Here is a 26,586-nt window from a genome sequence, read left to right on the forward strand (position 1 = left end):
GTCACTTTGGGGGGTTTCCTCTGTTTAGGCACATCAGGGGCTGTAATAATTATAGGGGATAACTCAGGAGACTCTTTGCGTGGAACAAGACAACTACAGGACACAGTTTTATAAGTGGTGCAGAGCATTATATATGGCACAGCTTTCTGTGGAGCATCTATGGGACCATAATGAACGGTGCAGAGCATTATATGTGGCACAGCTTTATGTGGAGCATCTATCAGGCCATAATGAACAGTATGGAGCATCTATTTTTATTTTTGAAATTTACCGGTAGCTGCTGCATTTTCCACCCTAGGCTTATACTCGAGTCAATAAGTTTTCCCAGTTTTTTGTGGCAAAATTAGGTGGGTCGGCTTATACTCGGGTCGGCTTATACTCGAGTATATACGGTACCTTGTACATATTTTCAATTGTCTCATATCGTAACATCCTTGTAATATTTTTATAAACACTGCCTTCTTACGGAGTAAATATTTAAACTACTAGTTTTCGTTCTTTCTGCTCTAAAACGTACCCTAAGTCTTCTGAAGGGAATTACGCTACTGTTTTGGGTTAGCTTCGGACCCGTTTAATCGAAGCTGGTGGCAGCATACCTTGTACGGTGCCTTTGGGAGTCGTCGTAGCGACGGCGGCGTTGATAATTATTGTTCCTGCCTGAGTGGGAGTAGTTATATCGCCTCGCTGCAGCGTGCCCAATAACCAGTACAGAGTAGGCAGCCTTTCTGGTGACTAATTACTCTAGGTGCTGTACCTAGTCTGACCTGAGGGTAAGGGGGGCGCCAGTGAGCTGCAAGTTTTCAAGCAGAACTGTAAAGCGGGATATACATAAATCCCTTCCGTTTCTTCGTATATTGTAAAGCAGTGGGATAACTAAAATAAGCCCCTGCTGTAAATCGATAGGTCAATAACCTTGTGTGTCTTTTCATCACATTGTTAGCAGTGGAGGGATAACTAAGATATGCCCCCTGCACATGTGATAGCCGTCTGTTGGCCTAAAGTCACCCTGATCCGTGACGTAGGGGTGAAGGTCACGGTGTGAATTCGTGACAAATTGGTTACAGCATTACAGAATGCTGTAGATAAGCCCCTGATGGTGGTGGCCGAAGCTTATAGGGTGAAAAATTAGGTGACATTCCCTTTAAGCTAGGTAATTGTGAGGAAGGATGGCAAACAAGTCTCCTTTGACCTTTTCGTTTGGGAAACTGGTTATTTCTGTGATGTCATTTTGCAGCAATTATTACTATTTTATGTTTCTAAAACTGCAAATTTTCTCTTCAGAGAGGAAGAGGACTAGAACTGTAGTGCCCGCTATAGAAATTGGCAATCCTAGAAGTCAATATCGACTCTTTTAATGAGCCTCGTCACATGACTTCGGATAAAAGCCTCTGACATAGCCAAACCAGATTCTGCAGCAAATTGAGATTTTGGCGTTTATTCTACGTCATGTGACAAGGCTCGTTAAAGAGTCGACATTGACTTTTATTATTGCTACTTCCTATAGGTGACACTGGAGTTCTAGTTCACTTTCTCTCTGAAGAGACAATTTGCATATTTCCCAGAGGAGCATTGTGGCTGAAGTCTCCTCACCTCGGCATGCTTGACATGTCACTACCCGCAAGGACAAATGTACCCATTGGATCCCGATGCTTATAAAACTGAAATTTAGAATCAAGTGTAATCAATTGATATATGCAATATCAGGAGTTCTCATTGTTTTGCATTCCACCTGCTAACATTTTATGAATGTTCTTCACTCTGCTTTTCATGTTGCATTAGTTTCCACAGCATGTTCTACTATCTTTATTTGAGAAGTGTAATGACATATTAAGTGTATATAAATGTGTACTGTCCCTATGAAAATGGAAGTATAAAGATTATGTCCTAGTTTATGACCGATTCATGTAGCGTTATGTGAATGCCCTTATTAATTCATTGATGGCTGGAACATACACGACAAGCACTTTTACCTTTGGTGTCCCCCGATTTCTTCATTGATTGTAAGCTTGGTATGTGTTGAATTATGTCACTCTACAATGTCTTATTTTGTCTGTACACGTCCCCTCTTAAAGTGCTATGAAATATGTATAGAAATGAAAATAATTATTCCAACCCTTGGATGCCCGAGCAATGAATGCCAAGGCCTTACATAGATCAGGGCTGCAAGGATGGGGGAGGGAATCCACGTTTTCTCTGGAGACACAATCTTTGGGACCACATAGATGAATAATCTACAGTGGCACCACCTACCCAGCCCCAGGAACATACCAGGAGCAATGTTTTCTGTACATATACCAAGCCTTATTTAACTGTACTAATGACGACATGAAGTTAAGTGCAGCACTTTAATAAATACATTCAGTTTGCTGTGTATATTTGCTATAATCCTTCATTGTTATTGAAGTAAACAAAACTTTTGTATAAAAAATGCATTTGCATATCTGTTGGCATAGAGATATTTTAACTTTTTTATTTTTTTTTATTTTTAGATAATTTTACCTTCTGGCATTCAACATTCTGATACTGCTGTGAAAGAAACCATACTAGATGATGAAGAGTGTCCATTACAAATATTCCGAGACTGGCCTAGTGATAAAGGTATTTGTAGCATACTAATAATTTGGTAATCGTATGGCGAGAGGGTAAAACAGCTGTTGAGTGGAGGAGACATATGATTCACTTAAACTACACAGTACAGCTCTGACATAGCATCAGCAAGAGTTTCTCATGGGAATGGGGAGGGATATATATATATATATATATATATATATATATATATATATATATATATATATATATATATATATATATATATATATATATATATATATATATATATATATATACATACATACATACATACATACATACATACATACATACATACATACATACATACATACATACATACATACATACATTCATTACAGACCGAAAGTTTGGACACACCTTGATTAAAAAAAAAAAAAAAAAAAAAAAAAAAGCCATCTGACGACATCGAGTTGTACCTTTTTATATGGACAGTTCTTATCACTTGTGTCTCGTCTCTCTATGTGCCAAAGCTCCTGTGAACTGGGGAAGTGAAAAGATGCTCTTTATTAAAACTTTGTTTAGGAAAGATGGTTGGATAAAGGTGCATGTCCACCAATGTTCACTACATAAAAACAAAAATGGTACATTTTGATTTTCGATTTTTATGAATGTGGCAAAGCTGAATGTTTTTTTTTTAATACTTCGTAAAAAAAAATAATTATAATTTGATTACCATAGAAGACTTGAATGTGCAATCATTTGATTCGATGCTTGTTTGATGCACTTCAATGCCACCGTTTTGCAGTATGTAGCAAAAATATCTGCGAGGTCCTTTATCAGGCCCTACATGGATGTCATGGCAATCCATTTGCATTCCTCGATTGCATCGAGGACAGGGGGAAGGGGATGAGTGCTTGAAAGATCGCACCACGAGGATCAGGTGCATTAAGTAAAGTTATGAGAAATTGGTAGGCACAGACATGTACAGATACTTTGGGAATAATGCTGTACAGCTATGCAAATGTGGTCCATATGTGCTGTCATAGGAATGTATTGGTAATAAGGTTAGCATATGAAACCCCCCATCCCCACACCCTTAGTAACTTGTTGACGTGATGTATATTTTTGCCACAGGTTGATTTCATATGTTTGGAGCTGACAGTCTCAGGTTATCCATGTAATATTATAGCAGCCAAACAGCTCTGTTGCTACCATTTTGTTACACCTCTAAAGCACATCCCCAAGCTTCCACAAGGTCTTAGAGGCTACAGCTGGGTCTGACAGGTCAAACATATCAGAGGGGCTTTTTGTTATCTTTTAAATATATTGAGCCATGATCCTTTTCCAACTAGTTGCTCAGGCATTGCATTGCAGGTACTGTCTGATAACACAAATGGGTATTTATAGTGAATTATAAAGGTTTATCCTCTGCAATCCTTAATTATGTATGCTCTAAATATAATTGGAGCCAGGGATCTCAATGAGTGTTTTAAGTGTCTCCAATACTAGTAGGCAGCATTTAACAATAACTGCATTAGCCCAGTTGAAACAAGAGTAGCTATTGTATATTGCTCAATTGGCAAAACTGTACGTACTTGTCACCAAATTATCAATGATCTTTGTGTATTGTAAATTCGACTACCTGTTAGATAAAATACTTGATTTTAAGGGTATGTGCTCACTTTGCAGATTTCCTGCGGATCCGCAGCGGTTTTTTCTGCACAGAAACGCTGCAGATCTGAAAGTGATTTACAGTACAATGTAAATCATTGGAAAAAAATAAATGCTGTGCTAATGGTGCGGAAAATTCCGCACTGAAAACGCCATTCTTTGTGCGGATCTGCAGTGTTTCTGCACCCATTCCATAATAGAAATCTGCAGGGGGAAAAAACGCATGAAATCTGCATAGAATCCGCAGTAAATCCGCAACAAAAATGCACAAAATCTGCAAAAAACGCAGATTTTTACCTGCGTTTTCTGGCAAGAGATGCAGAATCCTCACAGAAAATTCCACAGGCAAATCTGCAACATGTGCACATAGCCTAAGCAAGGTTTGTGTTTAAAATGGGATTTTTGAAACCATTATAGTTGTTTTCATATAATTTTAAGCTACATAAACCAACCACCCACCATTAAAAAAAACAAACATATAGCTGTCTTATTTCTTAATATTAGATCAAATTATCCCAAAGAGCGGTATCATTTATCATTAGTACATACAGGTCCTTCTCAAAAAATTAGCATATAGTGTTAAATTTCATTATTTACCATAATGTAATGATTACAATTAAACTTTCATATATTATAGATTCATTATCCACCAACTGAAATTTGTCAGGTCTTTTATTGTTTTAATACTGATGATTTTGGCATACAACTCCTGATAACCCAAAAAACCTGTCTCAATAAATTAGCATATCAAGAAAAGGTTCTCTAAACGACCTATTACCCTAATCTTCTGAATCAACTAATTAACTCTAAACACATGCAAAAGATACCTGAGGCTTTTAAAAACTCCCTGCCTGGTTCATTACTCAAAACCCCCATCATGGGTAAGACTAGCGACCTGACAGATGTCAAGAAGGCCATCATTGACACCCTCAAGCAAGAGGGTAAGACCCAGAAAGAAATTTCTCAACAAATAGGCTGTTCCCAGAGTGCTGTATCAAGGCACCTCAATGGTAAGTCTGTTGGAAGGAAACAATGTGGCAGAAAACGCTGTACAACGAGAAGAGGTGACCGGACCCTGAGGAAGATTGTGGAGAAGGACCGATTCCAGACCTTGGGGAACCTGAGGAAGCAGTGGACTGAGTCTGGTGTGGAAACATCCAGAGCCACCGTGCACAGGCGTGTGCAGGAAATGGGCTACAGGTGCCGCATTCCCCAGGTAAAGCCACTTTTTGGGCTACAGAGAAGCAGCACTGGACTGTTGCTAAGTGGTCCCAAGTACTTTTTTCTGATGAAAGCAAATTTTGCATGTCATTCGGAAATCAAGGTGCCAGAGTCTGGAGGAAGACTGGGGAGAAGGAAATGCCAAAATGCCTGAAGTCCAGTGTCAAGTACCCACAGTCAGTGATGGTGTGGGGTGCCATGTCAGCTGCTGGTGTTGGTCCACTGTGTTTCATCAAGGGCAGGGTCAATGCAGCTAGCTATCAGGAGATTTTGGAGCACTTCATGCTTCCATCGGCTGAAATGCTTTATGGAGATGAAGATTTCATTTTTCAGCACGACCTGGCACCTGCTCACAGTGCCAAAACCACTGGTAAATGGTTTACTGACCATGGTATTACTGTGCTCAATTGGCCTGCCAACTCTCCTGACCTGAACCCCATAGAGAATCTGTGGGATATTGTGAAGAGAAAGTTGAGAGACGCAAGACCCAACACTCTGGATGAGCTTAAGGCCGCTATTGAAGCATCCTGGGCCTCCATAACATCTCAGCAGTGTCACAGGCTGATTGCCTCCATGCCACGCCTCATTGAAGCAGTCATTTCTGCCAAAGGATTCCCGACCAAGTATTGAGTGCATAACTGAACATTATTATTTGATGTTTTTTTTGTTTGTTATTAAAAAACACTTTTATTTGATTGGACGGGTGTAATATGCTAATTTATTGAGACAGGTTTTTTGGGTTATCAGGAGTTGTATGCCAAAATCATCAGTATTAAAACAATAAAAGACCTGACAAATTTCAGTTGGTGGATAATGAATCTATAATATATGAAAGTTTAATTGTAATCATTACATTATGGTAAATAATGAAATTTAACACTATATGCTAATTTTTTGAGAAGGACCTGTAGCTCTCAATTATAGAATGACCACATTTAACCCATTCTATTAGTCAAAATTATAGAAAGAGGTCTGAGCGTTTTTTTTTTTGTTTTTTTTTACTTATATAGTATATTAATCGAAATCAGGGGTCCGAGAGTACTGACAAGATGCAACAAAATTGCTCAACCATTGTGCAACAGCAGTTTGCGTATATAGGTTTGTCAAAAAGATAAGATAAGGAAGGAAGCAATAGAGTATAAATCGCTACTGAAATAAAGTGCAAAAGTTTGTGCTTGATAGTTAGACTATAGGTGCTTATGTATAAATATCACTAATAAGAGCGTAACTTACATGGAGTAAGAGCTGTAAACCCCCTCCTGCCGCCTCAACATGCGTTTCGCCGGTCTTCGTCAGGAGGCGTGGCTTGCGATTGCGTGTGTGTCGGTATAAATAGTAAGTGGAGCCAATCAGGGAGTGTATGTTGCCGATGACAGTCCTTAGCGGCGCATGCGCAGGTTGAGCAATTTTGTAGCACCTTGTCAGTACTATAGGACCCCTGAAGGGACCATTTGATTACATGCAATAATGATATTGATTTCTATAGCGTGTAATATGTTTTTTTTTTTTTTTATACTAGTATACATATGGTATTCCACTTTATGGAGCAGATATAATAATTTTTCTATTATCCCCAAAAATTCTTGCTTCTAGTATTACTCTGTTATGACTTTATTTTAACAAATTTTGGATTAATACACTAAGTTAAAAAAAAAACTCTCAGACCTTTTTCTGTCATTTTGACTAATAGAATTGGTTATATGTGGTTATTTCTTAATATATTAAAAAAAAGTTTTAAGCATTCTTTTAAAGCAAACCTCCGGCCCAACTGGTAGCCTCTCCAGGTCAGACCCCTTAATAATTTCTAAAATCACAATAAACCCCTAAATTAATAGCCAAGACCCCTAAATAAATCCAGACTCTTTGTGTAATATGAGCTTTGGGTGTAGGGGCAGTTGCAATAGTCTTACTGCTGCAGTTGTTCCAAACCTGATCCAATTTTTTGGACTTTGCTAATCTTCTGGGACCCATAGAGAAGAATATTTATGTCCCAATTTTCAGTATAAGGGAACAAAATATAATGGAACAACTGATGGAAGAATGTCATTATGTTTTGTGTTTTTTAATTGCTCTTCTAAGTTTTCTTCTGTTTGTATTTTTGGTTTTTATTGAATCCTATCTTTATTTATTATGTTTTATTGTTTTAAGGGGAACTGGTGTTTCAGTTGAAAAGGAGACCAACAGACTTCCTGTCAAAGAAAAATAGGAAACCAGAAGGAATAATGGCAAAGGGCAAGGATAGATCGGACTCTTACATCTTCTCCCTTTATCCAGAAAAGCTACCTTATCTGGTAGAACTAAGTCCAGGTAACTTTTTAATTTTGTGTTTCCTAAGTGCTACCAGCAAAGTTGAGAATATAAATTTGAGGCTGTTACAGTACTGTACTTTGTCGACTTCTTAAACGATAACCTGTTATTGATTACATCTATGTCCCTCTTCTAAAAGAACAAAACTTTGCTGATACATCTTTTCAATATATTTTAATAATCAGTTGCCACATTCTGAGCACTATAGGTTTCTTCCTTCATAGTTGTATCTTTCTAAGGGCTGGGGGTTTATGAAGCTAAATGCAACAGAATTCAGGCTTTTAAGGAATGTCATTAGAAAATGGATCAACACGTTGCGCTATTTGGTGATCTTGATAGATTTAAGTCTACCTTAAACCTTTAAAAAAAAAAAGTTGTCCACTACTTGAACAATTTCTCATATCCCTTGCTTGGCCCCCATTGAAAAATAAAGCCTATATTTCCCTTCCGTGCTGGTGCTGGCTCCATTCCTTCGGTATCTGCACTCACGGTCCCGGGGTTCCCGTGATGTTTTTGTGACGCTGGCACCCAATCAGCGTTGGCATCATGGTCGCCGCCTCCTGTGAAATTGATCAGGAAGAGCAAGTCAGAGATCAACTGCAGCCTGAACTTTCTGTTCATGTTCGATTTGTCTGAAGGCGGACACAGTGATGCCAACGCTGATTGGTTGCAGACGTCATGTGTCACAACAACCGCCCGAGAGCCCCAGGAGAGAGAGTGCCGACACCGCAGGAACAGTGCCTGCATGGAAGGTTAGTATGAGCTTTATTATTTGATGGGGGGCCAAACATTTTTATGAAGGGGTTGTCCTAGTAGTGAAAAACCCCTTTTAAGGGAGCCTGAAAAAAAAAATGCTAACAAGCTGCAAATGACTAGTGGTCTGAAGCTGCCCAGCACCCGCACTGAAATAAAATCAACTAAAGCTATAAAAATGACTTCTTGTTTAAATCTTTTTTTTTTTTTTTTTTCCAGTGTTGATTTTCATCGCATCAAAATCTCTATTTAAAAAAAATAAATAAAAAAAATCCTATTTTCACACTGGCTAGTGAGGCTATTTTAGAATCCAACTTATTGTTTCAGGAACTCCTCAAGTATATTTGCAGCAATGAACAAACTCGGTCCTCTCTTTTGTATTGAACCATCTAATAAGCCCATGCAAAAGTGATTCTGTGAGGATAGGAAGCAGGAGTGTGAAATACACCAGTGGCCAGTGTGAAAATTGCTACTTTTTTTTAATGAAGAAAACAAAATTGTAGGGGAAAGAAAGCCACAAGTTGATTTAAACAATAAGTAATTTTCTGACAACAGATTCATTTTAATTTGCACCAAAATAACACTTACCCGGCTTGATCCACATCTGTGCATTTAAGAGAATTTTACATATTGTGGATTTTCTGCAGCCCTTTTCAGTTATGCAAACTACATCCACTTGCATTTTCCCCATTATTTCTTTATATAGTACTCAAAAAAAAAAAAAAAAAAAGCACAAATTAGCCGTCACAGTATAACCCAAAGTCAGTTAAACATCAGGGATCACAATCTGCCCAGTAAGGAAGCATAAGTATTTTAGAATCCATACTCCTGATTTAGTGCAAATGCCAGCGGCAACAGCAAGAAACCCCCCAAAGAAGGAATAGTTTTGCATGTAGAAGCCACAGACTGTTTCTCTTTCCTTAACCTTCCTGACTCATTCTTCTCTAGTTTTCCTAGTGTCTCTATCACTGCTGCTAACATGAAGCCATACTTGCAGTTAAAGCAGGTTTCACTGATAGCATGGCTCCTCAAGATGGTGTATCCATTTTTGCTGTCACTTGAAGATTTGTTCTCAGAACAGTCTGAAGTGAATGCAGAAAATATCAGGACACAACTGCTACATGAGTAGAACCAGACAGGGCAGTAGAAGAGCATCAACCTAGCGGCAGGGAACGAGTTTAGAAATGTGCGGAACGTAATGATGCTTTACTGGGGAGGCATTCCTTGGAGTGTCCCACAAACATCCACTTGTTAGCCAGTGATACAAAACCTGACAGGCTAGAAATCTTCAGAGCCATTGTCAGGACTTGTGCTGATGCAGTTGGCCCTGTGCTCCTCCTTGTGCAGGGCATTGCCTGGGTTCCTGTGGCCAAATTTTTAGGCAGGACTAAGGTGTTAATGGTGTAATCAACTGGCCCTCACTTCTCCAGTTTCTGAATGTGAATAACCTGGCGATTTGATGCCACAAAGTAGAACCACAGACTTTCTACCCACCTTTATCAGGAGTATGCGTAGACATTGTCAGTAGTGCATACTGGCACATGGGGTCCATACACATTTCTACGTTAAATCATGAGTTGTAGGTCACTCAGATTCCTTCAGTATGTGATACAATATATATATATATATATATATATATATATATATATATATATATATATATATATATATATATATATATATATATATATATATATATATATATTGTATTTATATTTTTTGCGTTTTGTGTATATTTGTCTTCCAGCTCTAAATAAGTTGACTACCGTATATACTCGAGTATAAGCCGACCCGAGTATAAGCCGACCCCCCTAATTTTGCCACAAAAAGCTGGGAAAACTTATTGACTCGAGTATAAGCCTAGGGTGGAAAATGCAGCAGGTACCGGTGAATTTCAAAATTAAAAATAGATACTCCATACCATTCATTATGGCCCCATAGATGCTCCACATAAAGCTGTGCCACATATAATGCTCTGCACCGTTCATTATGGCCCCATAGATGCTCCACATAAAGCTGTGCCATATATACAATGCTCTGCACCGTTGCCCCATAGCTGTGCCATATATATAATGCTCTGCACCGTTGCCCCATAGCTGTGCCATATAGTGCTCTGCACCGTTGGCCCATAGCTGTGCCATATAGTGCTCTGCACCGTTGCCCCATAGCTGTGCCATATAGTGCTCTGCACTGTTGCCTCATAGCTGTGCCATATAGTGCTCTGCACCGTTGCCCCATAGCTGTGCCATATAGTGCTCTGCACCGTTGCCCCATAGCTGTGCCATATAGTGCTCTGCACCATTGCCCCATAGCTGTGCCATATATATAATGCTCTGCACCATTGCCCCATAGCTGTGCCATATAGTGCTCTGCACCATTGCCCCATAGCTGTGCCATATAGTGCTCTGCACCGTTGCCCCATAGCTGTGCCATATAGTGCTCTGCACCATTGTCCCATAGCTGTGCCATATAGTGCTCTGCACCGTTGCCCCATAGCTGTGCCATATAGTGCTCTGCACCATTGTCCCATAGCTGTGCCATATAGTGCTCTGCACCGTTGCCCCATAGCTGTGCCATATAGTGCTCTGCACCGTTGCCTCATAGCTGTGCCATATAGTGCTCTGCACCGTCCATTATTGCCCCATAGCTGCTGCTGCTGCAATAAAAAAAAACAAAAAAACATACTCCCCTCTCTTGCAGCTCCTCGGCGCCATCTTCCCGGCGTCTCTCTGCACTGACTGATCAGGCAGAGGGCGGCGCGCACACTATATACGTCATCGCGACCTCTGCCTGAACAGTCAGAGCGGAGAGACGCCGGGAAGATGGCGCGACGCCCGGCGTGTGGAACGAGGACAGGTGAATATGTGATACTTACCTGCTCCCGGCGTCCCGCTCCTTCCCCCGGACAGCTGGTCTTCGGTGCCGCAGCCTCTTCCTCTGTCAGCGGTCACCGGCTCCGCCCCTATGGGAGGTGGAGCAGCCTATTCATTTCTCTAATGAGAAGGGGAAGAGGCTGCGGCACCGAAGACAGTGTGACAGGCAGGGGGAGCGACAGGATCGCCGGGACTAGGTGAGTATATGGCAGTGCTCACCCGCCGACCCCACCACCGATCATGACTCGAGTATAAGCCGAGAGGGGCACTTTCAGCCCAAAAATTTGGGCTGAAAATCTCGGCTTATACTCGAGTATATACGGTACTTTGGTTTCCATTGACCGTTGATACGTCATTTTGTTTTCAATGGCTTACATCATGTATATCAGAAAAGATTTTAAACTTTTGATAATCTAAATTGAATCAAATTGTGAGATTCAAACATTCTTTTAAATTATTTTGAGCAGTGATTGCTGCTAACAAGCCCAAAAAATAGTGATTCAGTTTTGACAGATCCCGCATTAAAAAAATAGAGCAAAACATTTTGGTAGAATATTTTACTTATAAAAAATATGAATTGGTCCTTAAAGGCCTATTGTGATGTATAGCTCTGTTGTTAATTAAACCTTGACCATAACAAATCGACAGAGTTGCTACTTACTTATTTTTTCCCCCAGAAATCAATAGTATAAGTGAAGATAATAATGTAGTTTATCTTTTTACAGAAAATCTCAGTTCTTCCAGACTGATTTACTATTTGAGGGGTTAATTTTTTTCTCTAAAATTTGGAAGCAGAATATTTTCCCAAATAATCATCACAAACTGAACATGCCAGAGAGGCAGCCTGCTGAAAAATCGCTTGAAACCGTTTTAGTGTAAAACATCATTCAAATGCCTGTTTTACATTTTTCTTTCATAAATGAGAAAAAAACTGACCAAATTTCTATCCGTGTGCTGCATTTGATTTTCATCTGTTTTTGACCTGTCCATTTTCACCATCATTGTGACATTTCTTTCTCTCATATAGACCTAACAAGAAAAAAATAAAAATTCTATTTTAGTAGAATTTAAATATGACTGTTCCTATCCTGGCTATAATTAACTGAAATATTTTGCACTTTTTATTGCTTTTATTGGTTTTGGTGCTTTAACATGGTCTCCAAAGTGAAATCTCAAACTGATGAGATTCTATATATACTGCAGGGGAGAGTAGGGAGGAGCTTTTTCTCTAGCTCCTCCCTCCTCCTACCTTACTCCTCCCATCTGTATAGAATCATATCCCTGTTAACTCAGCTCCTCTCTCTGTATTGATCATTTCTGGCGGAGAAAGAAGTAGATTTCTCTGATAACCTATATTGCAAAGGTACCTACTTTCATGTATGTTATTGGTTTATCAAGTAGAAATGAAAAAGATGGTTACTCTTTAAACACGCAGGTTACTGTCTCTTTGTGAACGATGAAGAGGAGTACAGAAGCTCAGGCTCCTAGAAGTCAGATCCTCTAGAAGGGAAACTTTTTACTTGTCTTTTTACCAAAAATATCTAAATGTTACCAGACTGACTTCACTTTCATTCTTCTCTGTCTTTTCTCTGAATGCCTTCTTTTTTCCTCCGCATGCTATGCATGGTCTCTCTTCTGCTGATGGTCTTTTCCTTGGTCCTGTCTGTCAATTCTGTCCTCAGGCAGAAGAAACCACTTTACCTACTTCAATTATCATTCTTGTGAAGGTAATGTTCTTTTTATACTTCATTTCAGAATCATTTTTATGTACAGAATCATACCATACCTTGTGGACTATAAGAAGCACCCTGTGTGGAAAATTAAAATGGTGGAGCGTCTTGAAATCCAAATTTTTTTTTTTTGTAGCTTACTGGGGGGTAGTGGCTGCTGAGAAGCAGGGTCCCGGGAGACTGGGTCGCCTCTAGAGGAAGCTGGAGGCGGCAGGAGTGGGACGATGCTGTGGGCTCGGGGGTGGGAGGAACAGGTGTTCGGTGGTGCAAGGCTGCGGCGGGCCCCGGGCTTAAAGAAAATGTCAGCGGAGTCCACTTCCTATTGTTTTCAATGCTGTGGACTTCGGCTCCCAAGATCTCAATCTGCACATGTGCCTCCTCTGGCTGCCACATCCCCAAAGTTCACAACACTGAAAACAATAGGGGGTGGATGTCATCTAAATTATCTTAAAGCTCGCCGAACACTCACTCCTCTCAGCGCAGGGCCCAATGCATCACCCCACTCCTGCCGCTGCTGGCAGTGACTCTGCCTCCTGGGACCCCGCTCCACTGCAGCTGCCACCCCATTTAAGCTACATTTGGATTAGAAGATGCATTCCCATTTTCCCCCCAAGTTTTGGGAATAAAAGTGCATCTTATATTCCGAAAAATACGGCACTTTGGGAAAGGCCATATGGTGTGGTTGTGATGCTGTCTACCAGTCAAATGTTACGGTTGACTGCATGCAGTTTTCACATGAATGTTCATTCAATTACAGTACTTTTTTTAGTGCGTTGCAACTGCACCTTCTGGCCCTAGGGTAAGGCCAACACCCAGCAAAAAACTGGAATGGTAAATTTTTTGGATTGTTTAACATTCAGTCACTTGATTTTTCAGAGGAACGGCTGTTTCACTTGTAGCATTGTGCACCTATTGTAATGGTCATGTAGTTTTGCAGTTAAAACTGCTTTAATCTGTAAAATTTAAAATACAAGCAATAAGGCACTTTAGTTTTCAGTCATGCTTTGGCTGCCCTGTGCGGTTTTGCCAAAAAACTTGTGCTATCCTTAGTAAAAATCAGACGGCACACAGACCAATGTTATTGAATAGGGTTGTTCAAATCTCAGCATGTATTATTCTTGAGCTTATTTCCGATGGCTCTCCTATGGATGTGCAAAAAGTCTGTCACCCTGCCAAAATGCTGTGTATAGGGGACATTGACCTTATACAAAATCATACCAGTATTTTGAATTTATTTGCAGCTAAATCAGCAAAATGTACTTTTATTTCATATGCAAATAAGAGCGCTGCAGTGCAACATTAGTGTGGAAAAAGGCTTTCTCAACACTAACTGACGGACTGCTGTGAGATTTTCAAAATAGACTATTTCATTTGTGTTGACATTGGTATTCCATCTGTCATTTTTTATACACTTGTTTGAACCTCAGCCTTGGAACACACTTAAAGCGGAACCGTCGATTTAATTTCATAAATTAATAGTACACCTGAAAATAACCAACTTTGTAGTTTCCAAAATGGGGTCATTTGTTGGGGTTTCTGCTGTTGAAACATATTGGGGCCCTGCAAATGTGACATGCTGCCCGCCATCTTTTTCAGCCAAATTTGTGTTCCAGAGTTCAAATATTGGTCCTTCTGTTCTGAGCCCTGCTATTTGTTCAAACTGCACATTTTGACTACATGTGGGGTATTGCTGCACTTTTAAGTCTACGTTCACATTTGCGGTCGGCGCCGCAGCGTCGCCGCATGCGTCATGCGCCCCTATATTTAACATGGGGGCGCATGGACATGCGTCGCACTTGCGTTTTGCGCCGCATGCGTCCCTGCGGCGCACGCGTCCGGGCGCATTGGACGCAGCAAGTTGCACTTTTGCTGCGTCCAAAATCAATCAAAAAAAGGACGCATGCGGCGCAAAACGCAGCGTTGTGCATGCGTTTTGCTGCGTTTTTGTTTGCGTTGTGCGTTGCAGCGCCGACGCTGCGGCGCACAACGCAAATGTGAACGTAGCCTTAGAAAGTGGGTAGCAAACTATGGGATCCACGTTTTGGTGTTATCGTTTGCGAAAGTGAAAAAGTTGGGGCTAAAGCAACATGTAGAGGTAAACATGTAGAGGTAAAATTTAACTTTTTTTTTTTCTTCATTCTACTCTGTATTAAAGGGAACCTGTCACCCCCAAACACATGTGATAATTGGTTTTCCAGGTGATTCTAATTAAAGGAAAACTACTTAAAAATGATGTTCCACATTATTAAGCAGGTCACAGTTTTCAAGTAACATGGGAAAGAAAAAGGATCTCTCTGCTGCTAAAAAGCATCAAATAGTGCAATGCCTTGGTGAAGGGATGAAAACATTAGAAATTTTCCAAAAACATAAGCGTGATCATCGTACTGTTAAGAGATTTGTGGCTGTATCTGAGCACAAATGTGTTTGTGCTGATAAAGGCATAATGAGGAAGATTTCTGCCAGGCAAGTTGATCGGATTAAAAGAGCAGCTGCTAAAAAGCCATTACAAAGCAGCAAACAGATTTTTGAAGCTGCTGGTGCCTCTGGAGTCCCTCGAACCTCAAGGTGTAGGCTCCTTCAAAGGCTTGCTGTGGTGCATAAACCTACTATTCGGCCACCCTTAAACAGTGTTCACAAGCAGAAATGGTTGTATTGGGCCCACAGATACATGAAGACTAATTTCCAAACAGTCTTGTTTACTGATAAGTGTTGAGCAACCCTGGATGGTCCAGATGGATGGAGTAGTGGATGGTTGATGGATGGCCACCATGTCCCAACAAGGCTGCAACATCAGCGAGGAGGTGGAGGAGTCATGTTTTGGGCCAGAATCATGGGGAAACAGCTGGTAGGGCCCTTTAAGGTTCCTGAAGGTGTGAAAATGACCTCTGCAAAGTATATAGAGTTTCTGACTGACAACTTTCTTCTATGGTCTAAAAAGCAGAAACGTGCCTTCAGGAGCAAAATCATCTTCATGCTGACAATGCCCCATCTCATGCTGCAAAGAATACCTCTGAGTCTTTGGCTGCTATGGGCATAAAAGGAGATAAACTCATGGTGTGGCCACCATCTTCCCCTGACCTCAACCCTATAGAGAACCTTTAGAGGATCATCAAGCAAAAGATCTATGAGGGTGGGAGGCAGTTCACATCCAAACAGCAGCTCTGGGAGGCTATTCCAACTTCATGCAAAGAAATACAAGCAGAAACTCTCCAAAAACTCACAAGTTCAATGGATGCAAGAATTGTGAAGGTGACATCAAAGAAGGGTCCTATGTTAACATGTAACTTGGCCTGTTGGTATGTTTTGGCGTTAAATAGCTTTTTTGTTCAGTGAATGTGACCTCCTAATGCTGCAAATTCCACAAATGAGCATTTTCAGTTCTTTAAAACATATCAAATGTATAGAAATTCTACTGTGCATAATAATTTGGAACAGTGCATTTTGAGTTTTTATTCATTTTGGAGATTATACTATCATTGGGAGGTTTCTTCAATAAAATTCGATGTATAATCTAACAGGTGATTACTTTTATTAGACTGACTGTCATTTGCAACGACCATTTAGGAAAATCTGATAAAAATGTAATTTGCATAATAATTTGGAACATAGTGTAGAGTACGGCAAGGGACAGAACGACGAACAGGTATGATATATTGTTGTTTTTTTATTTTACTTTTATTACAGGAGAACGAGGGTTTCGGTGGAATTAGGCTAGGTCATAAGTATGGTTTAATTAAGAATATTAAAGGAGTCTGTCATTTTTTCAATTAAAGGACTTTATTCCAGCTGTGTCTTTATTTACAATACAAGTATAGGATTAGTAATGGATAGGTGTCTTATAGACGCCTCTCCATTACTAAGCCATGGGCTTGATGTCACCTGACAATACAAAGGTGACATCAACGCCCCACAACTATCACCCCACTTGCCACCGCTACAGGGCAAGTGGGAAGAGCCGGGCAAAGCACCAGAATTGGCGCATCTAATAGATGCGCCTTTTCTGGGCAGCTGTCGGCTGCTATTTTTAGGCTGGGGGGGGGGGGGGGGGGGGTCAATATCCATGGTCCCCTACCAGCCTGAGAATGCCAGCCCCCAGCTGTGAGTTTTAGCAAGACTGGTTGTCAAAAATGGGGGGACCCCACCCCAATTTTTTAAATTATTTATTTAAATAGTAAAAAAATATTGCGTGGTGACCCCTCTATTCTGGATAACCAACCTTGCTGAAGCTGACAGCTGAGGGTTGCATCCCCCAGCTGTAAGTTTTGCCTGGCTGTTTATAGAAAATATGGGGGAACCCACGCCAGGTTTTCCATTCATTTATTTACCGTATATCGCAGGCAGTGGGTGAGGAATACCCCATCATCTGCTTCTCCTGTCACTGTTATTAGTGGCAGCAGGTATAGGTTGATGGGAGTAATAGTCCAAAAAGCTCCCACCTGCTGTCATTGTTCTGACTTTAATATAACTCTCCTCAGTCTACTCTGCTCGCGCCGAACGCTGGCAGAGCAATGGAGAATGAGGAGAGCGGTCTTCATCACCCGCTGCTGGGGAACAGGGATTACTGTAGCTCTTTTCCCTGGCACCGACGTGTGTCACACGGATGACATCCATGTGTGTTCTCAGTTTGCACGCGTGCGGGACGTTTTGCCACTCGTGCTGATGGTAAAACAGACATGTCTATGTGTGGGGCACATGGACACACGGTCGGTGGAAAGACACTGACATGTGCACATGCCCATTCATTTGAATGGGTCTACCTGTGTCAGTGTCTCCGGTACGTGTGAAACCTGTCACCACATGTACCGGAGACACTGATGTATGAAAGAGGCCTAAAGCTGAGGAGGGAGAGAAGAGCGATTCTCCTCCTCCTTTGCAGGGAAGGATAGTGATTGGTGGATGGAACTGTTGCTGAGCTCCCTCCACCAATCACATACCTGTCCCTGCACACTATTTAATGTTGCAACTACGGTACTCACAAGTCCAAGAACCTTTAGGAAAGGTGAGCAAACAACCCTCATCATCCTTCAGAATATACTGTATCAATGGGTATATTCAGATGGATGATGGGGGTTCTAGCCATATTTAGTGTAAATATACACTGTAATGTACTGTCCAAAGTGTCTATTGCAAATGTGACTACCACCTCCCTCATCTTTCATAAAACATCCATGTACACAGTAAGTGGGTTTATTCCTGAGGATGAGGGGGGTGGGGGGGGTGGTAGTCACAATATACGGTACTGCGGGCACTGTACTGTAATTCACAGGTCTATCCCCCATAACACAGCTTCATCCTCAGATATTTTTGTATTATATTAAAGGTTTTTGCACACTATTTGTCTGAAAATATATTTTTTCCTTATTTTCCTCTCTAAAATCTAGGTGTGTCTTATAAAGCGAAAAACACGGTGTGTATGTATACGTGTGTGTGTGTCTGTCTGTGTTGATAGAGATATAGATTGAGAAAGGATTGTATATCCAAAACATCGCCACTCCGTTGGGCATTAAAGATCGCCTTTTTGTATTTGTTTCGTGCGGTTTCCCCCTTTTTTGTCATTATCATAAGGAGCCATTGATTGCTGGTTGGGGATGTGTGCACACTGTTGAGGTATTTTTCTGGTGCTGTACCAATTTTTCTAACTATATATACAGAGTGTATATATATATATATATATATATATATATATATATATATATATATATATATATATATATATATATATATATATATATATATATATATTATCTATATCGAAGCTACCGCCTCACCAACACCGTAGCTCATGCAACCCCCAACCTACTGTCTCCTGCCCCATAATCCTGTAGAATGTAAGCCCGCAAGGGCAGGGTCCTCGCCCCTCTGTATCAGTCCGTCATTGTTTGTTTACCGTGAGTGATATCTGTAACTTGTATGTAACCCCTTCTCATGTACAGCACCATGGAATCAATGGTGCTATATAAATAAATAATATATGTGTGTGTGTATATATATATATATATATATATATATATATATATATATATATATATATATATATATATATATATATATATATATATATATTTATATATATATATATATATATATTTATATTAGATAGATCGCACTAGCTGAAGAGCCCAACTTTGCCCTGGCATAGTAAGGCCTCATTCACACATCCGTGTTTTTAGAATCAATCACAAATCCGTCAAAGTCTTGAAAAGACGGATCCTGTGCCGATTGTAAAAAACTGATGCACTGGATCCGTTTTTTTTTTACGGATCCGTTGAAGTAGTTGTAGCCGAAATTCTGTTCATGCTCAGTTGCAAAAAAAGGCATCCGTCACTGGAATCCGTCTTCGACGATGACGGACAGCGATGGATCCTGCACCCATAGGCTTCCATTATAGCCAATGACTGAGGCCGCAGGATCCGTCGCTGTGCGTCTTTTCGACGTACGCAAAAAAACTTTAGTATGTGCGTTGTCCCTGTCCGACGGACAACGACTTTACGACGGATCCGTCACACTACGGATGAAACGGAAGGCCATCCATCACAATCCGTCGCTAATACAAGTCTATGGGAAAACACATCCAGCAGCAACATTTACTGGATCCGGATTGTGACTGATTCTAAAAAACGGATGTGTGAAAGAGGCCTAACTGGTTAGTTATAGCAAATTATAATGATTATATTGCACATAAAAACATGTCACATCATATATTCAGCACTGCAGATTTTCTACACAAATTTAACTAAACGATTACCCAAGTATTGATAGTATCTTATTTTCAACTCATTGAAGAGCCTTTTGATAAACAACATTTTTGGTTTTTCCTTCCGGCAAAGATGAACATATTTTTGGCAGTTCCAGCTCTAGAACAGGCCACGTAAAGTTGACCATGAGAAAAGCATGGAAATTGCAAATCGATCCCTACTACTTTCAAGGACTGTCCCTGAGTCTTGTTAATGGACATTGCAAATGCCAGTCGAACTGGAAACTGGAGGCATTTAAAATCAAAAGGCAAATCAGATGGAATGAGTGGAATTCTTGGAATGAAAGTGTCCTCTCCTTTGGCACATCCTGTCAAAATGGTTGCTTCAATTACATGTGTAAACAGGTTCTTAATCAAGAGTCTTGTTCCATTACACAGCCTTGGTGGATCTAAATTTCTCAACAGCAGAATAGGTGCTCCAGGTTTTAGAAAGAGTTTATGCGGGCTGTGCATCTAATTCTACCCTGTTAGTTACTGTTTGCTGAGCTGTGTATCTAATCCTATCCTGTGTGTTACTGTATGCTGAGCTGTGTAATTAATCCTATCCTGTGTGTCTGCTGAGTAGGCGTGGCTTGATACACACACACACACACACACACACACACACACACACACACACACACACACACACACACACACACACACACACACACTGCGCTATATATATATATATATATATATATATATATATATATACATACATACATACATACATACATACATACATACATACAGTACAGACGAAAAGTTTGGACACACCTTCTCATTTAAAGATTTTTCTGTAATTTCATGACTATGAAAATTATACATTCACACTGAAGGCATCAAAACTATGAATTGACACATGTGGAATTATATACTTAACAAAAAAGTGTGAAACAACTGAAATTATGTCTTATATTCTAGGTTCTTCAAAGTAGCCACCTTTTGCTTTGATGACTGCTTTTCACACTCTTGGCATTCTCTTGATGAGCTTCAAGAGGTAGTCACTGGGAATGGTCTTCCAACAATCTTGAAGGAGTTCCCAGAGATGCTTAACACTTGTTGGCCCTTTTGCCTTCACTCTGCGGTCCAGCTCACCCCAAACCATCTCGATTGGGTTCAGGTCTGGTGACTGTGGAGGCCAGGTCATCTGGCGTAGCACCCCATCACTCTCCTTCATGGTCAAATAGCCCTTACACAGCCTGGAGGTGTGTTTGGGGTCATTGTCCTATTGAAAAATAAATGATGGTCCAACTAAACGCAAACCGGATAGAATAGCATGCCGCTGCAAGATACTGTGGTAGCCATGCTGGTTCAGTATGCCTTCAATTTTGAATAAGTCCCCAACAGTGTCACCAGCAAAGCACGCCCACACCATCACACCTCTTCCATGCTTCACGGTGGGAACCAGGCATGTAGAGTCCATCCGTTCACCTTTTCTGCGCCGCACAAAGACACGGTGGTTGGAACCAAAGATCTCAAATTTGGACTCATCAGACCAAAGCACAGATTTCCACTGGTCTAATGTCCATTCCTTGTGTTCTTTAGCCCAAACAAGTCTCTTCTGCTTGTTGCCTGTCCTTAGCAGTGGTTTCCTAGCAGGTATATTACCATGAAGGTCTGCTGCACAAAGTCTCCTCTTAACAGTTGTTGTAGAGATGTGTCTGCTGCTAGAACTCTGTGTGGCATTGACCTGGTCTCTAATCTGAGCTGCTGTTAACCTGCGATTTCTGAGGCTGGTGACTCGGATAAACTTATCCTCAGAAGCAGAGGTGACTCTTGGTCTTCCTTTCCTGGGGCGTTCCTCATGCGAGACATTTTCTTTGTAGCGCTTGATGGTTTTTGCCACTGCACTTGGGGACACTTTCAAAGTTTGCCCAATTTTTCAGACTGACTAACCTTCATTTCTTAAAGTAATGATGGCCACTCGTTTTTCTTTACTTAGCTGCTTTTTTCTTACCATAATACAAATTCTAACAGTCTATTCAGTAGGACTATCAGCTGTGTATCCACCAGACTTGTGCACAACACAACTGATGGTCCCAACCCTGTTTATAAGATAAGAAATCCCACTTAATTAAACCTGAAAGCCACACCTGTGAATTGAAAACCATTCCCGGTGACTACCTCTTGAAGCTCATCAAGGGAATGCCAAGAGTGTGAATAGCAGTCATCAAAGCAAAAGGTGGCTACTTTGAAGAACTGTGTCAAACCCGCAGTAGCCAGATGTTACAGCATATTGGATGGGATTTGAATAAATCCCATCTCCACTATGTGTGCAGAGATGCCTCCGGCTTCCCTGTGTATACGCGCATGCTGAGCGTCTTTCGAGACCGCAGCATGTCCATTTATCTTTCGGAGACTCTCCGTCTCCGCAAGATAAATATCACCGTCCAATGTATAGAACACGGTGATTCTGCACGGTTCAATGAACACATGTGGAATCACCGGCGTTCAAATGCCAGCTGCGCTTTGGACGGAGCGGACATGTGCTGCGTCCAAAGCGCTGCCGGTTCCTGACCGTGGAAACATACCCTTAGGCTTCTAAGCTTTTCCGTTTTTCCTCCAAACGTAATGATGGTCATTATGCCCAAAAAGTTCAATTTTAGTTTCATCAGGCCACAGGACATGTCTCCAAAAATTAAGGTCTTTGTTCCTGTGTGCATTTGCAAACAATAACATGGCTTTTTAATGTTTCTTTTGGAGTAATTATAAAGTAAAAACTTGGCACTCGACTTACGGTAAGTATTGTGTGAAAAAAGCTTTAACGCAGTCCAAATTAAGATATAGACGTTTCGGTCAGACAAAGAAGACCTTCATCAGTGTGCTGACATGCAAATAAAAATTAAGCAATAAATACATATACATCATGCTTTGTATAATGAAAATAACTGTGTAAATGAAAGGTTTCTCCTAGAGATATCATATACATATTTGTATATTAAGTGACAAAAAAACATAATAATAATAAAAAAAAAAAAATAATAGGAAATATATCCAAGAAAATTAATTGAATAAAGAGTGAGAATGAGAAGAGGGACATGGACACCTATCTGACTGCTGTTTGAGAAATAGAAAATATAAGGCTGGTAATACACAAGAGCTCCTGTAGTGATATAAAATGTGTAATGAGAAAAAAGGTACCATATACTTGCACTCAGATCAGTGCTTATAATGCCTAATTATACCTGCGTGAACGCATTATTTCCTAACCAAAGGGATGGGAAGTTAAAGAAAATCCTACTGTGTGGTTAACCCCAGGTCCTGCAAAAAGATATTACAATAAGTAAACGTCCTAAAATTATATTAGGATAACGTAATATGTACATAGCCTACCCAAAAAGTCTGGTATATCTGGTATTTCTGGAGTGATAAGCAGTGCCTTTTGGCCTTCAAACATAGTGGGTATTATAGCATCAAAAGAGTTCAATTTTGTCCTCATCTAACCAGACTATATTCTCCCAGTATTTCACAGGATTGTTTAAATATTGTTTAGCAAACTTTAAAACATGCTTGAACATATGTGTTTATGTATTTGTGTGTGTATATATGTATATGTTTAGTTTCTTTAATTTCATAGCTGATGCCTTGTCTAATCCATCCTGTTATCCCATGGGATGCATAACTAAAGAAAAATCTTCAGGTTTATGCCTGTTTTTTTTTTCTTCTATTGTTTCATATTGATAGATTTATTTATTTATTTGCAATATACTAATTCTTTAATGATTAAATGTTTGTCATGTTTGAAAATTTAGACGGATCAGACTCTAGAGATAAACCAAAGCTTTATCGACTCAAGTTGAGCGTCACAGAGGTCGGAACTGATAAACTGGATGAGAATTCAATACAGGTATTATTTAATATAATATATAGTATGTACATACATATGCATACACACATACATGAATACACACATTTTTCATGTGAATGTCAGCTTTAACTGGTTTTCTGGAGCACCTCTCTAAAATACAGTTGAGTACTGGGCAATAGTAATATTGTAAATAATAATTGTATTTCTATAGTGTAAACATATTCCCCAACACTTTACAAATAAGCGGGGTGGGGGGACATGTACAGGCAATAAAAACAATACAAAGTATTACACAATTTAACAGTTACAGGAGGAGTGAGGGTCCTTCTTGCAAGCTTGCACTCTATAAGGAAATAGGGGGACACAATAGGTAGAACGTCCTTGTCATGTCCAGTCCAACCATCATGATAGTAAATAAGGGTTTTCCTATAAAGCTGCATGATCCGGTCATCGGCCATTATCTAAGTGCAGTTACTGTGTGCTTTGGGTGCATGGAGGATGTGGAGACAGATGAGTAGGAGGGAGCAGATTATGATTAACATTTAGAAGAACGGAACAAGGGAGATTAAGGTTAGTGAGTTGAGGTGAGATGATGGGCCTCTCTAAAGAGGTGTTTTTAAAGCACCCTTAAAATCCTGAGGGCTAGATATTGGTTGGATCATTTGGGATAGTGCATTTCAGAAAACTGGTGCAGCACAAGAGAAGTCTTAGTAACGGAGGTGCAAGGTTAGGATTATGAAGGATGTTAGCCTTAGATCAGTTGCAAAATGGAGGATGATAGAAAGAAACTAGGGATGAGATGTAAGTCAGTGCAGAGCTGCGGATAGCTTTATGGGTGAGAGACGAGTTGTATTGTATTCTGACGTGAAAGGGTAACTAGCACAGTGACTGGCACAAGGTGGAGGCATTGGTGTAGCAACTGGACAAAAATATGACCATGGCTGCTGCATTCAGTATTGATTGGAAAAGAGCTTTGTTAGAGGGAGATCGATTAGCAAAGAGTTGCAATAGTGCAGACAAAAATGAAACTGCAAAAACTCTTTAAGGGGTCGCTGTTTTTCAAAGGTTAGGAAAGGTCAGATTCTAGAGATGTTTTTAAGCTGCAGATAACATGAGCGAGCAAGCAATTGGATATAGGGAAAAAGGAAAGTTCTGTGTTTAAATATGACCCCAAGACAGCAGGTGTGCCTCTTGGGAGTGATGGTTGAACCACTCAAGGTAATTGCAATATGGGGTATAGGTAGGTTAGTAGAGGGAGGAAATACGAGAAGTTCAGTTTTGGTGAAATCGAAGTTTCAGATAGGAGGACATGGTGTTAGAAACAATCCCAAACAATCCCAGGTATTTTTTTATTAAGGTGGGGGTTGATGTCTGGAGAAGAGGTGAATAATTGGGTGTCATCATAGAGATGAGACTATAAACCAAATCTTCTGATGGTTTGTGCAATAGGGATAGTGTATAGAGTGAAAAGGAGAGATCTAGGACTGAGCCTTGAGGAACCCTGATCGTAAAGGTATGAGTAGAGGAATAAGAGCCAATAAAAGATAGTGAAGGAGTGGTCAGAGAGATAGGAGGAGGGAGAGAACAATGTCCTTTAGGTCGATAGAGCGAAGCATAGTGAGGAGGAGATGGTGATTGATACTGGAATGCTGCAGAAAGATCCAGGAGAATCGGCAGGGACTAATGGCCATTAGATGGTTGCTGTTAGTAGGTTATTAGAGACTTTAGTGAGGGCAGTTTCAGTAGTGTAAGGAGCGGAAACCAGATTGCAAAGAGGCAAGAAGATGATTACCTGAGAGAGAGCAGATTATAAGGAGTTTTGAGATAAAGAAAGCATTAGAGACAGGTCTGAAATTAGCAGTCCTAATTAAATTGCTACCAGCACTATTATCACTGAATAGAAGCAGAAGTCCAGAACTGCTCTCTATTTTCTCACCATTGGACACCCATCTTTTAAACGCTATCAGAGCCACTACATTTTCCAAGGCAAGTCCACTTCAGGAAGATTCTGGAGTTTTGTTATTGTTCTTGATCAGTGAATTTATTAGCAAGCAGCCCAGTAAATGACACCCCACAAGAATCAGGTTCTGCCTCTACATCATGATGCTCTCTGATTAGATGGCAAACACCTGGTGACAGATTTCTTTAAAAAGTAAAAGCATGATTATTTTCTTCTTTAGATAGTCATAGAATGTTAGAGTTGGAAGGGACCTCAAGGGTCTTCATGTCCAACCCCCTACTCATTGCAGCGCAGGATTCACTAAACCATCTCTGACAGATGCCTGTCCAGCCTCTGATGAAAGCTTCCATTGAAGGAGAACTCCCTACCTCTCATGGCAGCCTGTTCCACTCAGTGATCACCCTCACTGCGAAAAAGTTTTTTTCTAATGCCTTCTCCCTTTCAGTTTCATTCCATTGCTTCTCGTGTTCCCATGTTCAAATGAGAACTAGGATGATCCCTCTACAATGTTACATCCCTTCAGATATTTGTAGTCAGCTGTTAAGTCTCCTCTTAGCTTTCTTTTTTGCAAGCTAAACCCAGATGCTTTAATCCTTCCTCGTAGGACATACTTCGCAGTCCGCTCACCTTTCTGGTAGCTCTTCTCCGAACTTGCTCCAGTTTTTCAATGTCTTTTTTAAAATGTGTTGCCCAGAACTGGACACAGCATTCCGGATGAGGCCTGACCAGGGAGGGGTAGAAGGGGATTATTACTTCATGTGATCTAGACTCTCTGCATCTTTTCATACATCCTAGAACTGTGTTTGCTGCTTTATCACACTGCAGACCTGTGTGCAATCTGTGATCTATCAGTGTGCTCAAGTCTTTTTCACATGTGCTGTTGCTTAGTTAATTCCGTAGATGTAATTTTCGGTCTTCTAGATGATAGATGTAGAATCTTGTATTTCTGCCCGTTAAATACCATTTTATTAGTCACTGCCCATTGTTCAAGC

At 40.4% G+C, this 26,586-nt stretch overlaps 1 protein-coding gene across 28 annotated transcripts in view; it reads left to right on the forward strand.

The window, feature by feature from the left end:
- AFDN (afadin, adherens junction formation factor) overlaps positions 1-26,586 on the forward strand; it is a 359,169-nt gene that overhangs the window by 112,346 nt on the left and 220,237 nt on the right. For 19 of the 28 annotated variants that reach the window (XM_077283193.1, XM_077283195.1, XM_077283199.1 and 16 more), the window contains exons 7-10: positions 2,490-2,598; positions 7,573-7,731; positions 13,040-13,084; positions 23,579-23,673. In XM_077283193.1, the coding sequence (XP_077139308.1) occupies positions 2,490-2,598; positions 7,573-7,731; positions 13,040-13,084; positions 23,579-23,673 (408 nt within the window). The remainder of the gene's footprint in view (positions 1-2,489; positions 2,599-7,572; positions 7,732-13,039; positions 13,085-23,578; positions 23,674-26,586) is intronic. The other 9 variants (XM_077283204.1, XM_077283186.1, XM_077283188.1 and 6 more) reach the window with 1 other exon arrangement.

This window comes from Ranitomeya variabilis, chromosome 2 (assembly GCF_051348905.1).
Source record: "Ranitomeya variabilis isolate aRanVar5 chromosome 2, aRanVar5.hap1, whole genome shotgun sequence".
Classification (NCBI taxonomy): Eukaryota; Metazoa; Chordata; class Amphibia; order Anura; family Dendrobatidae; genus Ranitomeya; species Ranitomeya variabilis.